General features: G+C 38.2%; 2 protein-coding genes across 3 annotated transcripts; both read left to right on the forward strand.

Moving 5' to 3' along the window:
* The first annotated feature begins 264 nt into the window (after positions 1 to 264).
* LOC122318276 (protein FD-like) lies at positions 265 to 2,249 on the forward strand. Of its 2 annotated transcripts, none has more exons than XR_006244782.1 (3): positions 265 to 1,471; positions 1,584 to 1,661; positions 1,952 to 2,249. XR_006244782.1 is itself a non-coding variant. In XM_043135496.1 (3 exons), exons 1-3 carry the CDS (start codon positions 754 to 756, stop codon positions 2,021 to 2,023), a joined length of 819 nt encoding a protein of 272 aa, XP_042991430.1. In that variant the 5' UTR covers positions 268 to 753; the 3' UTR covers positions 2,024 to 2,249. The 2 variants fall into 2 exon arrangements, 1 of the variants encoding a protein (XP_042991430.1); XM_043135496.1 differs by having other exon boundaries at positions 268 to 1,422.
* Positions 2,250 to 9,173: 6,924 nt separating this feature from the next.
* LOC122317779 (pentatricopeptide repeat-containing protein At3g51320) lies at positions 9,174 to 11,714 on the forward strand. Its single transcript, XM_043134781.1, has one exon. The coding sequence runs from the start codon at positions 9,456 to 9,458 to the stop codon at positions 11,268 to 11,270; it is 1,815 nt and encodes a 604-aa protein (XP_042990715.1). The 5' UTR covers positions 9,174 to 9,455; the 3' UTR covers positions 11,271 to 11,714.
* The last annotated feature ends 5,164 nt before the right edge of the window (positions 11,715 to 16,878 follow it).

Consider the following 16,878-nt stretch of genomic DNA (forward strand, 5'->3'; position numbering starts at 1 on the left):
GGTCTCTCTACTTGCCATTGGCGAGGAAGGTGGAGAGCGGGAGATGGTGCTCTTAAAGGGAGGGAGTGTTGATTTAGGGTAACAATGTTGAAATGACTACCAATGTGCACAAAAGGTTGCTAGAGTTGGAGTTAATACTAGCGGTTCAGTCTTGTTGATTGTTGTCGATGAGGGACGGTAGAGAGAAGGGATGGAGCATCTGCAATTGGCATGGTGAAAGGGGTTTGGGTGAGTCTAGAAGGGTTAGGGAAAAAAAAAATTGCTAAAATTGCACCACTGCATGCAAGCGAATATTAATTTTTTTATGATATGGGACGTGAAGCATGTTAGTATGCAGACCAAGTCATCATGGTGGGATATATTGCGCTAGGATCGTCGTATGATATATAAAAAAATGTTCTCATCTATTTCTTTCCAAATTGGGTATCCTCACAACCACAGTCCTGCCCCTGACCCTCTCAATGTGAGTCATATACTACTCCTCGTCTTAGATTTTTATCATTTTAACCATATTCATTGACTTTAAATAATTTCATAAATTAACAATCTAATAGCAAATCATTAAAACTATGACAACATAAATTAGTGTGACAGGAAATAATCATAAAAATCACATAAATAGTGGCATAAGATCCATGCAGCACAGAACGCATCTTGACTCTCTCTCCCCACACCTCTGCGGCTCTGCCCTGGCCTGCGTGTGTGCGAGTTTGAGGTCAGGTCTAAAAATATCTGCCTCAGCTATAGCACCAGATGCTGTCATCGATGGGAGGTCCCAGAGAAACTACCTTCAACCAAACCCTAAACCTCAACAACAGAGGCTCATCATCATCATCATCATCATCCGCAAAATCACTTTCATCCACATCTTCAACCTCATCGCCTTCGCCATTCTCAACCTCCTTCCACCAATCCATAAGAGCCACCAAAACCATGGAAGAGGTATGGAAGGACATCAGTCTGAATTCTCTTCCTGACCAAGAAACCACCCCAAGAATCCACGAACGTCCCCACCCAACCTCCAACTTCCGCAACGTCATCCTCCAAGACTTTCTTGCCCGGCCCTTTAGCAAAGATCACCCGCCGGCCAGCCTAGTCTCCACTGCCACAGAGACGGCCACTCTCTATGGCTCTGCCTCTTTGGTGTCGCCTCCAGCCACTGTTTTGAGCTTGCATTCGGGTTCTGAATTTCATTTCCTTGATAACTCTGACCCACTAAGGCCTGACTCCCATTTACAGCCCCAATCCATTTCTAATATCTCTCCTTTCGGTAGCCCATTTGAGGCTTTCGCATCCCCTACGGGCTTGCCGTCTTTTGGGAAGAAAAGAGTTCCGGAATCTGACAGCAGCTCAGGGGATCGGCGACATAAGCGTATGATCAAGAACCGAGAGTCCGCCGCTCGATCAAGAGCTAGAAAGCAGGAATATATTTCTCTCTTCTTTCTTTTCTTCTTCTTCTCTTTTTTTATTCGTAAGTTAAATGTATTTCTTGCAAAAAGCATGAAATAATATTCTGTTTGATTTAGTTTCCTGAAAGCGGTTTTTTTGTTTTTGGTGTTTTCTTTTTCTACTGCCTGGTACAGGCCTACACAAACGAGTTGGAACTTGAAGTTGCTCACTTGATGGAAGAGAATGCAAAGCTCAGAAAACAGCAGGAACAGGTGAGTTAGATAGGCACGGCAGCACGAGCCAAGATCATTCCCATAATTTCTGATTACCTCAGGCAGATTTTCTTCTCTTTAAAGTAAAAAACATATTTCTTTTCTATTTTTCATATTACGTACGCGTTAAAGAAAATCTAATTTTGTTCATTCTAATATAAAATAAACAAAAACTACTATTTTCAGATATTTATTGCTCGCGGTGAATGTCTGATGACTGTATCCTTTCCTTTCTTTCTTTTTATTTTTTTTTATTTTTTTTCCTTTCTTTTTTCATGTGTTTTGGGCAGTTAAGAGCAGCTGCAGCCGCCCCATTTCCCAAAAAACATTCGCTGCATCGAACGTCAACTGCTCCATTTTGATAAGGCACTCCTCGGTGCATTCCTTCTAACAAAGTCTTTCTGTTTCCCTTCATGAGAACATTCCCTTTTCATTTAGCTATAGAGGATATGAAAGAGAGTATTCAAGGGTTTTCAATAGTTTTGTGGGTGGGTGTTCCTCTGTTCCATATTTTAGTGGTTTTAGGAAAGAATGAATGTATGAGAATAGTGTTTTTGCATTCCTAAGAAACAACAACTTCGTTGTGCAGCTCTTTGTTTGTATGTATCCTTCCCTTGACTCCTTACTCCTTTTCTCCTTTTCTTGTTTTTTTAATTCCCACATAAAGTTTTGATTCTTTCTGTATGCAAAGATGGAGGGGAGAGGCAAGTGGGGTAAAAAAGGTTCCCTTATGGGGGCCTCCAAGAAGATGCAAAAAGTTCAACAAAAAGGCAAAAAAAATAAAAAATAAAAAATAAAGAAAGGAGGATGGGACACTTTGTTCCTTTGCAGGCCATCTCTTTCAAGATCTCCTTATCTCTTCATCTTTTAGAGGACATGACTGTTATAGAACCTTTAATTTCCTTCACCATATTATTACAGTCACTCGTGCCCCCTCTAATTTGTTGGATTCTTGGTGCTTTTTCCCATGGCATTCAATTCCTGGTTCACACAGAAAGAAAAGAAGCCAATCCAGCGTACCAAACAATCCTTATCTTTGATTGAACATCGATCCAAAAGGGAAAATGGGTGTTGTCTCACACCCAGACAATGCTGGTCAGCCCCATTATGAACGGTCTATATATGTGATTACTTTCTTGGCACTATGGCTGATAATTGGTGTTGTCATGTCGTTTCGGTCGTCATGGATCATGAGTACTCGGTTCTACTGAGGTTTCCCGATCCTAATAAGGTAATTTTGTATTAGGTTCATGTCGTGTTCGCATGTTGTGACAAAAGTTGTCCGAATATTGTCCCAAGTTCAACTTTATTCCAACCCATTCAACTCACTAATTTCGTCGAAAAATGATATTATTATATAATCATGAAAAAAATATTCTCTAGGTTATTTAAGATGGATACTTTGGACTAATTAATAAAAAGAATGGAAAAGGATTTCCTTCATGTAATTACAAGAATTTCTTCATTCGAATACTGGAGGAGAAAGAATTGTGATCGTAAATGAAAATATGTACATATATTTGACCTGAATTAACAATCTTAAGATCAGTATTTGTCTGAATTCCAACGACCAAATATTTCTTTCACTTAGTCCTGATAAGTTTATTTGGAAATGATCCTCTACTGGTATTTTCACAGTCAGATACCATATGCAACAGGAGATTAGTCTGGTAGCAAGGGATCAAGCCTCGAGCAGTCATGATTCTAAGAAAGTGTGGAAACTAATTTGGAGTTTGCAGATCACACCAGGGGACAGGGTTTTCCTATGGAGGACTCCCTTCCATGTATTTCAGATTTGATTTAATAGAATAAGCCTTATAGCTTCCTTTCAAACAAATAAAAAAAGATTTGCAATGAATCTGAATCAAAATAAATGGAGTACAGTCTTCATTAGAAGTTCGACTCGACCTCCTTTGAGATCTTCACGAAGGATATAGGGTTCTTTGAAATCTAATTGGGATTGGAGTTGGCTAGCTAGTTCACACACGCGTGTATATTAAAGGGCTTTAACTCTTTTCTGATAGAATATCATAAAACACGACTTTAGGTAGGATTTTGCTTCTTAGAAAGGAAAAAAAAGAAAAAGAAAACGAAAAAAGAAGAAGAAATATTGATGGAAATTAAAGTGATTTTACACCATCCAATGTAACCCTGCGTCAGCCTCTGCCATTAGATGATTGATTACAGTTAGATAACCTGCCTTCTGATCATGCATACATTAAAAACGACGCAGGATGGTATTAAGAAAAAAAAAATCCAACTTATAAAATATCTAAGGAATTCTAGGGATCTTGAACTAACTATAAAAATGGAGTGCTTTTGTCTACGCAATAATTGGTATTGTAATACTTACACAGATTCTAAATGGTTTGTATATAATATTATAAATGCCGGTGGAGTTAGGCTGGATGAAGAAAAGAGATATGATTTCTTCAATTGCTGCCCATTTACAAAAGTTTTCATACTTTACAAATTCACTTACCTTTTTGTCTTTCAGTTTAATGAGTGGTCATATGGTCCACACCATATGTTTGAGCTTGCGTCGTACTATTTGATTATGGCAAAATAGGAACTTGAATCTATGAAGACTTGTGTTTATTAATTTATTATGTGCAAGATGAATATTGCTAGAAACCAGCTACATGAAAAGAAGAAAACCATATCACCATCTCATCAGTCAGCACTTGCTGTACATTGCAATTGTCCTCCCCCCCTCCCATGGAAAACCGGCACACTGGACACGATTTCCGGCAAACATCAAACCACCTGTCGACACAGACCTTGTGAAACTCATGCAGACAAGGAAGAGTACGTCCGTCCTGTCCCATCTTCAATCTTGACAAACACACACAACATTGCTGATCGACTTCCAGAACCTCACCTGAGCTCGACCCTTGTGGATAAATAGGTTTGTCTTCCTTGACCTTTTCCAAATCCTCCCATTTGGTCACTTTGTAAGAAGAAGATGGAAGTTCCTTTAAACTTGGCTGCTCTCTTAGATCACTAAGATTGTAGATGAAGGACAGTAAATTGCTGAAATCCATTTGGTTTCATAGGGTTTTAGCATTTCTGCAAGATCTTTAATAAGAGGAAGGTATAGTTGAAGAGCAAAGAGTCAGATGATAGTTACTGGTCCTTTCTGTTGCTCAATTGTTTTGCGTGGTTTTGTAGGGTTTGTTAATTAGATTGGCTGAGACGATTACTTCAAGTGACCAGCATACAGCAGTTGCACCTAAATAGAATGTTACTCTTGACCTTTAATTTTTTTGCTATCTAAATGGAAGATTATGGATTGGTTACTTGATATGTTTGTAAAGCTTTTGCAAACATGTTTGGAGCTTCTTTGAGATGTGTTTCCAAAGCATCTCCCACAAACTAGAAGAAAAAAATCAATGTATTTGCCAAATCATTTTCTTAAAAAAACGAAGAAAAATGCAGATATAGCCCAATCGGGACTGTGTGAACCTTAGTTGAGATGGAGAGACCTCTCTCTTATTGTGTCCGCCTATGGTAAGGGCCGCCCGAGCCTATGCCCGTCGACCACTGTGGTGGAGAGGAAGACCTCCCATTGCACGTGGTGAGAGGAGATTACTCTACTGTCCCACTAGGCAAAGATTCCTGGCCTTCACCTCCCAATTTTTTCTTTTCAATATATACTTACAAAAGTATATAAAAAAAAATTATTGACAACGCTCTCCCAAATACCAAGTGTAGAACACTTTTAAGATGCTACGGTAACCAAGAAAAAACATGCAAATATCAAAACACCTTCAAACTTTAGTAGGTTTCATTTGGTAGGTCGGGCAAAAGCTGTTGTTAAGTAATCACATTAAAACCTACTCATCCTTGTCTCTTGAAAACTAGTCACACCCCAAAGGAGACCCGCTGGGCCAAAAATAAGATAGTTTGATAGAAAAAATTGTATAACCTTACAATCAGTATGAGTATCTTCAGAACCAACTTTCTGGTCTATGGTCTAAAAAGAGAAGATAAAGGGTAAAGAACAAAGGAATTCTCCAAGATTACTCTGTAGGGGAAGAATCATTTGCAGCCAATGCAACTTAACAAGTAAAACTACTACGAAGTCACTATTTCCATATTTCCAAGACTACACAGAAGTATTAATTTTTCTTGAGAAAGAAAAACACAAGTCTCTGAATATCTGGATATAATTGGAGGGTTCACTTCCTAGTTCCCTGTAGGTAGGAGGGGGCGCTCCAATGGCTTGCAATTCCAGCAAGAAGTTTAAATGAAAAGAGATATATATACTGGGTAACCGGCCTCCATAACAACTTCTAAGCTCTCTGCAGAGTGTTCAGAAGCAGTACAGAGAAAATCTTTGAGCAAGGAAAAGCAAAGCAACGCAATTAAACAACTGCATGTTCAAGGCATTAACATGTTGGTCGGTAGTCATCCCATAAATACACCCCATCCCAACAAAAGAGACACGTGAAACCTAGTAGATTAACCTGTTTTAACTGCTCATTGTGGCTATGGCACATACATAAAACGCATCTCAGGCCGCTTCGACACCTTATTCGTTGATGTAAGACCAACAAGGTTGAGTCTCAAGGTTTTTTATGGTTTGTTGTGACAGGAATTCAACCCAAGAGAGGCAACAAAGAGATTTCAAACAATGGTTTAAAAAAAGTTTATGATTCCATGGAGAGTAGCTTGCAGTTCCACCTCTTTGCCAGTACATAGAACCACATCAAATGATCCTGAACGAGCCGTAATTAGCAACACCATATCAACCCCTCGCAATGGAGGAACAAGAATGAGAACTTGAATCTGCGGCCTAATTTGTTTACACAGTTCAGCCTAAACATTCTTTTCTGCATCAGTAGTCTAGTCCTTCCTTCAAAGCTTTCCTCTTTCTCCGACGGCAATCTCAATGGTGTGGCAATTTTAGCATGCAAATATGTTACAATGATGTTAAAAATATCATATCATAAATTTTCCTCTTTGGGTCATGGCGTAAGTCTCTGCTCCCTCTACTACATAACACCATTCAATGATAAATATAAGGAAAGGAAAATGCTGGGAGCCCGCTGGTAGCTTCCGTTGGGCTTCTTCCCCACCATTTTTTTTTTTTCCTTCTTCTTCTAATAATTAAGTAAGTATTTTTTAAATAATGTTGTGATTTTTTAAAAAACAAATTAAAAGTATTAAAAAAATACATGCAATAAAAAAGTCAAAAAAAAAAAAAAAAACACATAAAATCAACTAGAGGTAGCGCGCTCCTACTACCAGCAATAGCTGTAGAGCCACCCATAAAGAAAATACTTTAGCTATAAAGTGATTACATAAAAGTAAACTTACAAATTGATGTGGTTTGATATGTTACGTAAGATTGTAAAGTTACTTTTATTATAAAGTAGATCTAACGGATTCTATGAAACCACATCTATACCGTTATCTTTTATAGGAATTGATCAATACCTATCTTTCTTTCTTCTTCTTCTTTTATTTTTTATTTTTTATTTTTTTCTAAGCTCAATACCTATCTTTCAATAGGCAAATTGAAGTATAAAAATGAATCTATTTACTTTATTTGGTTGAAGAAAACAATTAACAAATAAATGAGTTCATAAAATTATAAATATTACTATTATTGTTATAAATACCATATAAACTAATGGTATTTATTTTTTCCATAAATAAGAATATGTCAAAAAGGGAGTGGACATTTGAAGTCATATAGATTAATTAAATTCTTATTGAGAAAATATTTGGATTGATATCGTATAAAATTATTCAACCTTTCCCGAGTTTGAGAAATTTCACATAAATAAGAAAGAAATAGGCACATAAATTTTTTATAAATATATATATATATATATCTTTATATATAAAATAAACAAAAATATGTTGTTTTAACAATTTTTTGTTGTTTTTCTATTAAAGTTAATGCCGTTCATATAAATCCGTCCCTTTGTTGCTTTCACAACAATTTGCTTTAAAAGCAAATCGAATCTCGAGAAAGCTGATTACATAATTATTTTTTACATCTTTCTTTTTTTTTCCTTTTATCTAAAGATCTGAAAGGGCGTATGAAGTTCTCTTTAATATTTTGTGGAGGATTGCTTGCCATTGCAGAGTTTTTCTCTAATTTCCTTCCTTCAACCTTAGATCTGTTTGTCTCTGTTTCCAAGTAAATTTCTCGGAAAAACTAATATATAGGAAAAAGATATTTCCTAAAAATCCATTAAAATTGTTAATTCTAAACAATGCAATGTTGACGCAATGTCCATCTGTCTAAATCCAGCCACCCACAACGTCTCTTCCAGCCATGCCGTAAGCCAGCTGTAGCCTTCATTCGAGTTCAACATAAACCAGTTGTGCCTACACTCTACCTTCTCCTCTACCTTCTCCATGGTCGGGTCATCAATGAGAACACCTCTATTCTTGCTTAGTAAAAATAGAGCAAAAGCTCCACTCACAGTGCCTTTGATTATCACCAACGTTGCAACACCGCTCGCTATTTTGCTCTCGTGTTCCTCCCCTCAACGCCCGTCCAGTCGAGCCAGCCATCTGAGTGTTCTTCCGCCACTCCCACCATCGTAAGACTCCAGCCGTATAGCCACCAGTTCCGTCGCCTATCTCCCATGGAGCTTCTATTTCTTGTTCTTCTTTGGATAAGCCTTCACTACACTATTTTGGTTTTCCTTCTAAGAGGTTGTCTGTAGAGTGAAGATGAGTTTTGGTTGCTTTTAGGTTTACATATTAGTTGTATTAATTTACTTATATGCCCATATATTTTGAAAGGTATAGCCGAATAAATGAATGGTGTTTTTCGTGGGTTTCAAGTTTTGTTGGCCTTATTTTAATTAGACTTTGTTTTAAATCAGGGTGGGTTGAGTGGTTATAATTCAAAAACTGTAAGAACATTTTTCTGGCCTGGTTTGATATTGTTACAAAACCTTATATTTTTAAGCTAAAATATTAAAGTTATTTAGTTATATGATTTAGTATTAATAAATCAGAAATACTTTGGGTCCTGAATTTGGGACCCAAAAAGTGTATCGAAAGTTTTTTTTTTTTACTTAATAATTAAGGAAGTATTTTTTTAGTGATATTGTAAATTTTTTTTAAAAAATATTTAAGAATATAAAAAATGAAAGAAAAAAAATAAAAATAAAAACATTTTTCTGTGTTCAGTGGCAATTCGGGCTATCCTTCAGGGGATGTAGCAGGACTTTAAATAAATTTAATTTACCTCTCGAGTCCAATAAAACAAATCTTTTTGTTTTCTAATCTATCAAAACACATAATTATTAAACTTCACTGACTTATCATTATCTAAAAATATTTTTAAAATTTTTTTAATGCGTTAAATTATGCATTAATTAATTTTTTTTGTTCAAAATCATAATTTTTTTAATTAAAACCTTGTCTTACCTTACTAGATAAACGTGCTTTGCATATTAGTTCAGCCTAATATATATATATATATATATATATATTTATATATATAAATTTTAAAATTGAGAAAAAGATTTAGGAAACCAAAATGGCCCTAGCCCGATTCAGAGTTCAAAGTCCAAACTTCGAAGCTTCAAATTTCAACTCCTATTTGGGTCATTGAGTAATGAGCATCTTGACGAATCGAACTGAGCCTGTTCACTGAGCAAGATCCTATGTCTTTTACCCTCCATAACTATTCGACGTTTTGACCATTTCCGTTGTAATCTGAAGCCTACTGTCGAGGGAGCGATCGAGAGCGGAATGTGCGTTAATGGCGAGAGCCCAGTCTTGCAGCTCCGCAGTGAATGAAAACCATAGCCTCAATGAATGGCAAGATTTTCCATGCGGGAACTCACTCGACTCAGAAGCTCCGTTCCCTTTCAACCCACCTCTAAAACCAACCTCTCTCGGCCCAGATTTTGCTCTTCCTCTTCTCCCCTTGAAAGGACTGCTACTTCACTTTATCAGCGAAGGTGTATACTCGAAACATGTCAAAATATGAGGCAGTTGTTACAAATCCAAGCTCATTTTATCACTTCGGGTCTCTTCCACAACCCCTTCTGGGCAGGCAGAATTCTGCAGTGTTCTTCGGGTTTCGGGGATTTAGATTACACTATTTTAATTTTCCGATATATTAATTGGCCAGATAGGTTATGTGTTAATACTGTCATCAAGGCCTACTCTAATAGTCGTGTTCCGTTCCAGGCTATGGTGTTCTATTTTGAATGCTTGAGAAATGGGTTTTTGCCTAATAGCTATACTTTTGTACCACTTGTTGGGTCTATTGCGAAGATGGGTTGTTTTAAATCCGGGAAGAAGTGTCATGGGCAGGCCGTTAAGAATGGAGTTGATAGTGTGTTGCCAGTTCAAAACGCTTTGATTCATATGTACGGTTGTTGTGGGGCCGTTGACCTTGCTAGTAATGTGTTCGTTGAAATGTCAAACAGGGATTTGGTGTCGTGGAATTCAGTCATCGATGTTTACTCCAGACTTGGTGATTTGGGCAATGCTCATCGGTTATTTGATATAATGCCTGAACGAAATGTGGTTTCTTGGAATATTATGATCAATGGGTATTTGAAAGGTGGGAACCCTGGGTGTGGATTGAAGTTGTTCAGGGAAATGGTTAAGTTCGGGTTGAGAGGCAGTGATACAACTATGGTTAGTGTGCTCACTGCTTGTGGCCGGTCAGCTAGAGTAAGAGAGGGAAGATCAGTTCATGGGTGTCGCATTAGGATATTCTTGATATCAAGTATTGTTATTGATACAGCTTTGATAGATATGTATAGCAGGTGCCAGAGGGTGGACATGGCGTGTAGAGTCTTTGAAAGAATGGCAAATAAGAATTTGGTTTCCTGGAATGCAATGATCATGGGCCATTGCCTTCATGGAAATCCAGAAGATGGGCTTCTCCTATTCGGTGAAATGTTGGGTAGACCAAAGTCAAAACATAAAGAAACCAACCTTAATAGGAGTTCAAGGTGTGACGAAGGGCAAGAAGGAATAATCCCAGATGAAATAACCTTCATTGGGGTTCTCTGCGCCTGTGCTCGCTCTGGGCTTTTAGCAGATGGCAGAGCTTATTTCAGCCAAATGATAGACATATTCAATATAAAGCCCAATTTTGCACATAATTGGTGTATGGCCAATCTCTATGCCAGCGTGGGGCTTGTCCAAGAGGCAGAGGAAATCTTAAGGAATGTGCCAGAAGATGATAAGTCATCAGAATCCCTGTTTTGGGCTAATTTGTTTGGTTCCTGTCGTTTCCTAGGAGATGTATCTTTAGGAGAAAAAATTGCAAAATCTCTAATCGAAATGGAACCGCATGAGCCCTTATCTTATCAACTATTGTTGAATGTCTATGCTGTGGCAGGTCGATGGGAGGATGTTGCTCGGGTAAAAGACATGATGAAAGATCGAAAGGTTGGAAGGATGCCTGGATGTAATCTTAAAGACTTGAAAGAAATAGTTCACGAGTTGAAAGTGAGTGATTCCTGGCGAGAAGGGATGGATGAGGTGAGCATGATGATGAGTGCATTGGCTAAAAAGTCAAGCTTGTCGTGTCCCAATTCTAAACAGCTACATCTGAATGACACAGACTTCAATTTAGTATCAGAAACAAGTGAAGACTGCAGAAAATGATTTCTCACTGCAGACAGTTTGTTCACACATCATATAAGAGGTGGTTTTAAATAGAGTGGATTGACAGAACAGGATGCTGGCACTCTTTCCAAAATGGGAAGGATAATGCTTGCCTGATGAGGGTGATTTGATGACATTCAATTGAATGTATATTTTATGGCATCAGCCAATAATGCATGTATTATTTTAGGGGTTAGATGCTGGATAATGCTACGCTCTAAGGATCCAGAGTGTCAATCTGATGATAGTTGATTTTGCTCTACGGATCAGTATTTGTAGAGGACGTTTCCCTCAGCCCCTGCAGCTCAAGGGTTGTGACAGTTTATTATCTTCAATCTTGCCGCCGCTGTGTTGTAGTCTGCAGGCATGATTAACAGTTTTGCCTTTTATGAGGTTCAACATTTGATGAAATAATATAATTTGTTGATTCCTTTTTCATGTTCATCTGCTAGCAATGTTCTTAATTCTTTTAATCGTGTCAAATAAGCTGCAACACTGGTTACTGCAAAATTGATGCTTTCTACTTGCCACATCAACCTCAATGTCGAATGTTCACAGTACAGTATTGGCTTTTGTGAGCTGCTAGAAATGGTCTTGTCGCTAAACCCACCCCCAAAACCCAAACATTGCAATCCTATTAGGTACTATTCAAACTCTGGATTTTCACTTGCGCAAGATGCTGGGGAACAAGCAGGAACCTCAGAATGGGGTCACTCGCTGATTCACTTTTTATTTTCAGTTTTCTTTCTATTGGGAGTCGGATGCTCTTTCGATGAGTTGCTAAGATACTGGGGAACAAGTGTTTAGTCTTTTTTTTTCACAAGTGCAGTCTCATTCCCATGGTTTCTTTGCTTTGAGACTGTATTCATAATAACCAAAAGTAAAGGCCGCTCTAGCAAGTTGCCAAGAATGCTATCCGTGCAGTTTGAGGTTGAGTCCATAAAGTGAACTAAAATGTACTTGCATAGAAACTAGCAAGCTTTGCTAGTGCACTTTAGAGGATGTTTGGAAACAATTTCCATATCATCCCATCACATCTCATTTTCTTTTCAAACATCATTCAAATACAAACACTTTCAAATTAATAATTACAACTTTTCTAAACATTTAAATAAAAAATAAAAACAATTTATCTTTTTCAAATCACAAAATAAACAAAATTCTCATCTCATCTCATTCTTCAACCACAAACACCTTACACTTCCATCTTTGAAAGTAAAAGCATATCTGAGCTCCCTTTTGTACAGAGACTGCCAATAGTAAAGGGGAGAAGCCATGGGTTTTGCAAGATCTGGATCTCAAAAGGTTGGATTTGAATATGAATAGTTCCGATCTTCAAGATCACAGAAATTAGAAAAATGAGAGAAACCTTTTCTAGCTAGTTGAGGATTGCTTATGAATTATTTATTGGTTTCAATGCCCTTTTAACATGAATAATTGATTGCCTGAAAGAACTAAGAGTTATGAATGGACCCCTCATTTTACTGAAAACTAGCAATAACTAGATCTCATATCAACCGAATCATATAACATATAAGTAATGATATACACCTACAACTTGTTTACAACCTATTTTATAACTTATTTTCAAATAATCAATAAAATCATACCACTCAATTAAAAATAAATTTTAATATTATAAAACTACCCTCCATTTCATGTAGATTTATAAAGAGTCTACTACAACCATAGAGAAAGGCCACCGAACAGCCTAATTTTTTTTTTTTTTTTGTTCACTTTTTTTCATACATTTTTTATATCTTTAAAATGTATATTTTTTTAAATCACAACATTATTTAAAAAAATTTCCTTAATTGCTAAGTAAAAAAACAAAAAACAAAAAAAGGGAATTGATGGTCACCATCGGTCGCTTTTCTACATGGGATAAGCAATTCCTTTTATAGATACCATACAATCCATACAGTACGTGCTAGGAGATACGGTTCATTATTTTTGTCAATGATAAATGCCACAATGTGGTAGTAATAATGCTCTGAAATTATTTTTCCACAATCAAACTCGTGGTTCCATAAAATCTTAAGTTTTCTTTCTTTCATGTTACAGTTTATTTACTTCAATTGCATGAAGAATGAATTGGAGACAATTTAATGATTTGCCACCATGAGAGCCACGAAACTCGGTGACATCTTATGCCCAACCAAAGATGCAGTCTGTCGAGAAAAGCAAATTTTGGTATTGGTCCTCTCCTCTCGATAGAGTGAGGTTTTTTCAATTCTGTCCGTTTGGAGAGTGCTGGTCTATCTCTAAGGCGTGAGTCTGTAGAGAGTGTAACAATGGCATAAGACATCACCATATGTTGGGAGTCACTGAAGCTAATAGAAGAAGAATAGGAAGAAATCATCCTTCCTACTGAAGCCGTTTTATCTTCAAACATAAAAGGGGAACTTTGTCTCCTTGCCATGATATTCAATGACATAATAGCAAACAGGGAAGCCTTTAAAGTGACCATGTCCAAGATATGGAGTACTGAGAGATGGGTTACATTCAAAGAACTGGGGGCAAACCAGTTCCTTATCGAGTTTCTATTATACTCAGACAAACAAAAGGTAATGCAAGGAAGGCCATGGTCTTTCGACCGACACCTTGTCTGCATGAAAGAGTTTGAGGGAACTCTATCCCTTGCAGGGCTTTAGTTCCATACTGAACCTTTCTGGGTCCAAATACTTAACTTGCCGTTCGCAGGAATGAACAAAGAGATTGGCATGATGGTGGGGTATGGCTTAGGCAAAGTTCTCGAGGTTGAAGTAGATACAGAGGGTTATGGCTGGGGTTGCTTCTTAAGAGTTAAGTCCGAAGTCAACGTCACTAAACCTCTCCCAAGAGGCCGTTTTCTCAAGATTGTTAAACAAACAATATTGGCTCTCCTTCAAGTATGAACGGCTTCCCATGGTCTGTTTCAAATGTGGCCGCCTACTGCATGAGAAAGGGAACTGTACAATAGGGCCACTAGAGACTCAAGTAAAGGAGCAGTATGAGCAATGGCTACGAGCTAGTCCTTTCTCTACTAAAGGGGCTTTCCTCAAGAAGTATGGTGGTTCCATGGAGTAGGAGCATCATGGATCATCCTGGAAAAGGAACACAGAGGAGGAAGGAGGTTGCAGCCCTCGCTATGGGGAGTCTACATCAAAAACATCAATCGAGGCACCTACCCTGACAATGGCAGCAGGAATTAAGGAGGTCAACTAAGGCCATGTTGGTGTAACCCATACCAAGGAAGGTCAGGTGATGTCTGAATCAAGTACCTCTCCTGGCCTCAAAGATCCCGTGATTTGCTCCTAGCAAGGATTCTGTGTACCAAGTCAGGCCAGTCTTCCCAAGGACTCTACCATACTTCCCAATCAGGTTATACCTTCGCACCCTATAGCCCTTTCTAATGATGATGTAGTGATACTGATTTCTGAGGCAATTTCTTTAAATGTCCTCCAAAAGTCAAAGAGAGGGGCTAACTCTCCCAAGAATACCCTTGTAAAAAAGGAGAACTCCACTTGCCAGCCTGTGAAAGGCAAGTCATGGAAGAGGAAAGCTAAGGACCTTCCATCCACCTTCTCTGATGTTACAAACATGATCTGTAACCTCCCCTCTGATTACTAAAACTAAGAGGCCTTATGGTGAAAGGGCTAACACTCATGCAAACCTGACTCACAAGAAACAAAAAACTCAGCTCCAGCTTGTTCTAAACTTAACTCAAGCACACTTGGTGAAGACTGCTTTGCAGCCCCACCTTTCCAAATGAATTGCTTGAGTTGGAACTGTAGAGGGCTTGGGAACCTTCGTACAGTCCAGGAACTCCACCTCTTGGTGAAAACAAAGCAGCCCCACTTGGTTTTCCGTATAGAAACCAAGTGCAATCGTGGTAAAATGGAAAGAATAAGGATAAAAATGGGATTTGATAACTATTTCAAGGTGGATAGTAGAGGCAAAAGTGGGGGGTTGGCTTTACTTTGGAACAAAACTGTCATGGTTGAGGTAATTAATTACACCAACTAGCACATCTCAGCACTGCTAAACTCTCCCTCAGAAAATTTTAAGTGGCAAATCACAAGTTTCTATGGGCACTCTTAACACAGCTAAAAGAGAAGGGAGTTGAAACCTTCTTATGAGGTTAAAACCTAATGCACACATCCCTTGGCTGTGCTTAGGTGATTTGAAATCACCCATGAAAGGGAGAAATATGGTGCCTCAAACAGACCATATAGACAAATGGTTCAATTCAGGAATGCACTCTCCTGCTGCAACCTGTATGACCTGGGCTTCAGTGGAGACAGATTCACTTGGTCAAACAATAGAGATGATAGACTCTTCAATAAGGAAAGACTAGACAGGGCCTATGGAAATACACCCTAGATTAATCACTTTGCTAATCATATTGTGACTCACATAGACTGCTCCGAATCAGATCATGAGCCTATCCTAGTCCAGACTAAAGGCCAAACCAACAGGGGGATAAAGAAGAGAATATTCAAGTTTGAAGCAGCTTGGACTAAGCAAGAGGAATGTAATGGCCTCATGAAAACAGCTTGGGACTCCTCAACCAACCATCCAAGCAGACTGCACAGCACCCTACAAGGACTCAACTTCTGTTAGGAAAAACTAAAGGCATGGAGTAGAACCAGAAGAAAGGACCAAGGGAAACTCCTAAAAGAGAAAACAGAACAGCTCAAGCACCTACAAGAGACAAACCAGGGCAACCTACATGAGGAAATTAGGAATGTCCAACAAGAGATCAATGTTCTTATGGATGCTGAAAATTTAAAGTGGCAATAGAGAGCAAAGCAGGCCTGGTTAAAAGATGGAGATCGAAACACTAAGTTCTTCCACAAGTGCTCAAGCCAAAGAAAAAAGATTTTCTCTATCAGCAAAATTCAGTCATCCTCAGGATCCTAAGGAAATATGTCATGTTCTTCAGAGTTTTTTTATTGACCTCTTCTCAACCTCCCACCTAACAAGCATTGAGGAATGCCTATCCCCCATGAAGAAAGTTGTTACAGAGGACATGAATTCCAAACTCTCCACAGCCTTCATTGCAATTGAAATCAATGAGGCCATATTTAGCATGAATCCTCTCGGTTCCCTTGGGCCTGATGGCTTCCATGCCTTGTTTTTCCAAAAATATTGGGAGACAGTGGGTAACAGCGTTTGCAAGGCAACTCTAGAGGTCCTAAATGGTGGAGTTTGGGACAAAAAAAATCAATGAAACCTTCATAGCTCTCATCCCTAAGAAGCTGAACCCAAACACAATCACAGATTTCGGGCCTATAAGTTTATGCAATGTCTTTTATAAGATCATTGCAAAAACTTTGGCAAATAGGTTGAAAATTCTTTTACCAAGCATCATCTCCACCACACAGACAATATTTGTGCCAGGAAGGCTTATCACGAATAACGTCATTGTGGATTTTGAATCCCTACAAACAATGAAGGCTAGGCTGAAAGGAAGAAAGTGTTTCATGGCCTTAAAACTTGACATGAGTAAAGCCTACGATAGAATTGAATGGATTTTTTTGGAATCTGTCATGAAAAAGATGGGGGGATTGGGCTTATCATGAATTGTGTCTCATCAGTCTCTCATTCCCTCATTATAAATGGA

This window comes from Carya illinoinensis, chromosome 8 (assembly GCF_018687715.1).
Source record: "Carya illinoinensis cultivar Pawnee chromosome 8, C.illinoinensisPawnee_v1, whole genome shotgun sequence".
In the NCBI taxonomy this organism is placed as follows: domain Eukaryota; kingdom Viridiplantae; phylum Streptophyta; class Magnoliopsida; order Fagales; family Juglandaceae; genus Carya; species Carya illinoinensis.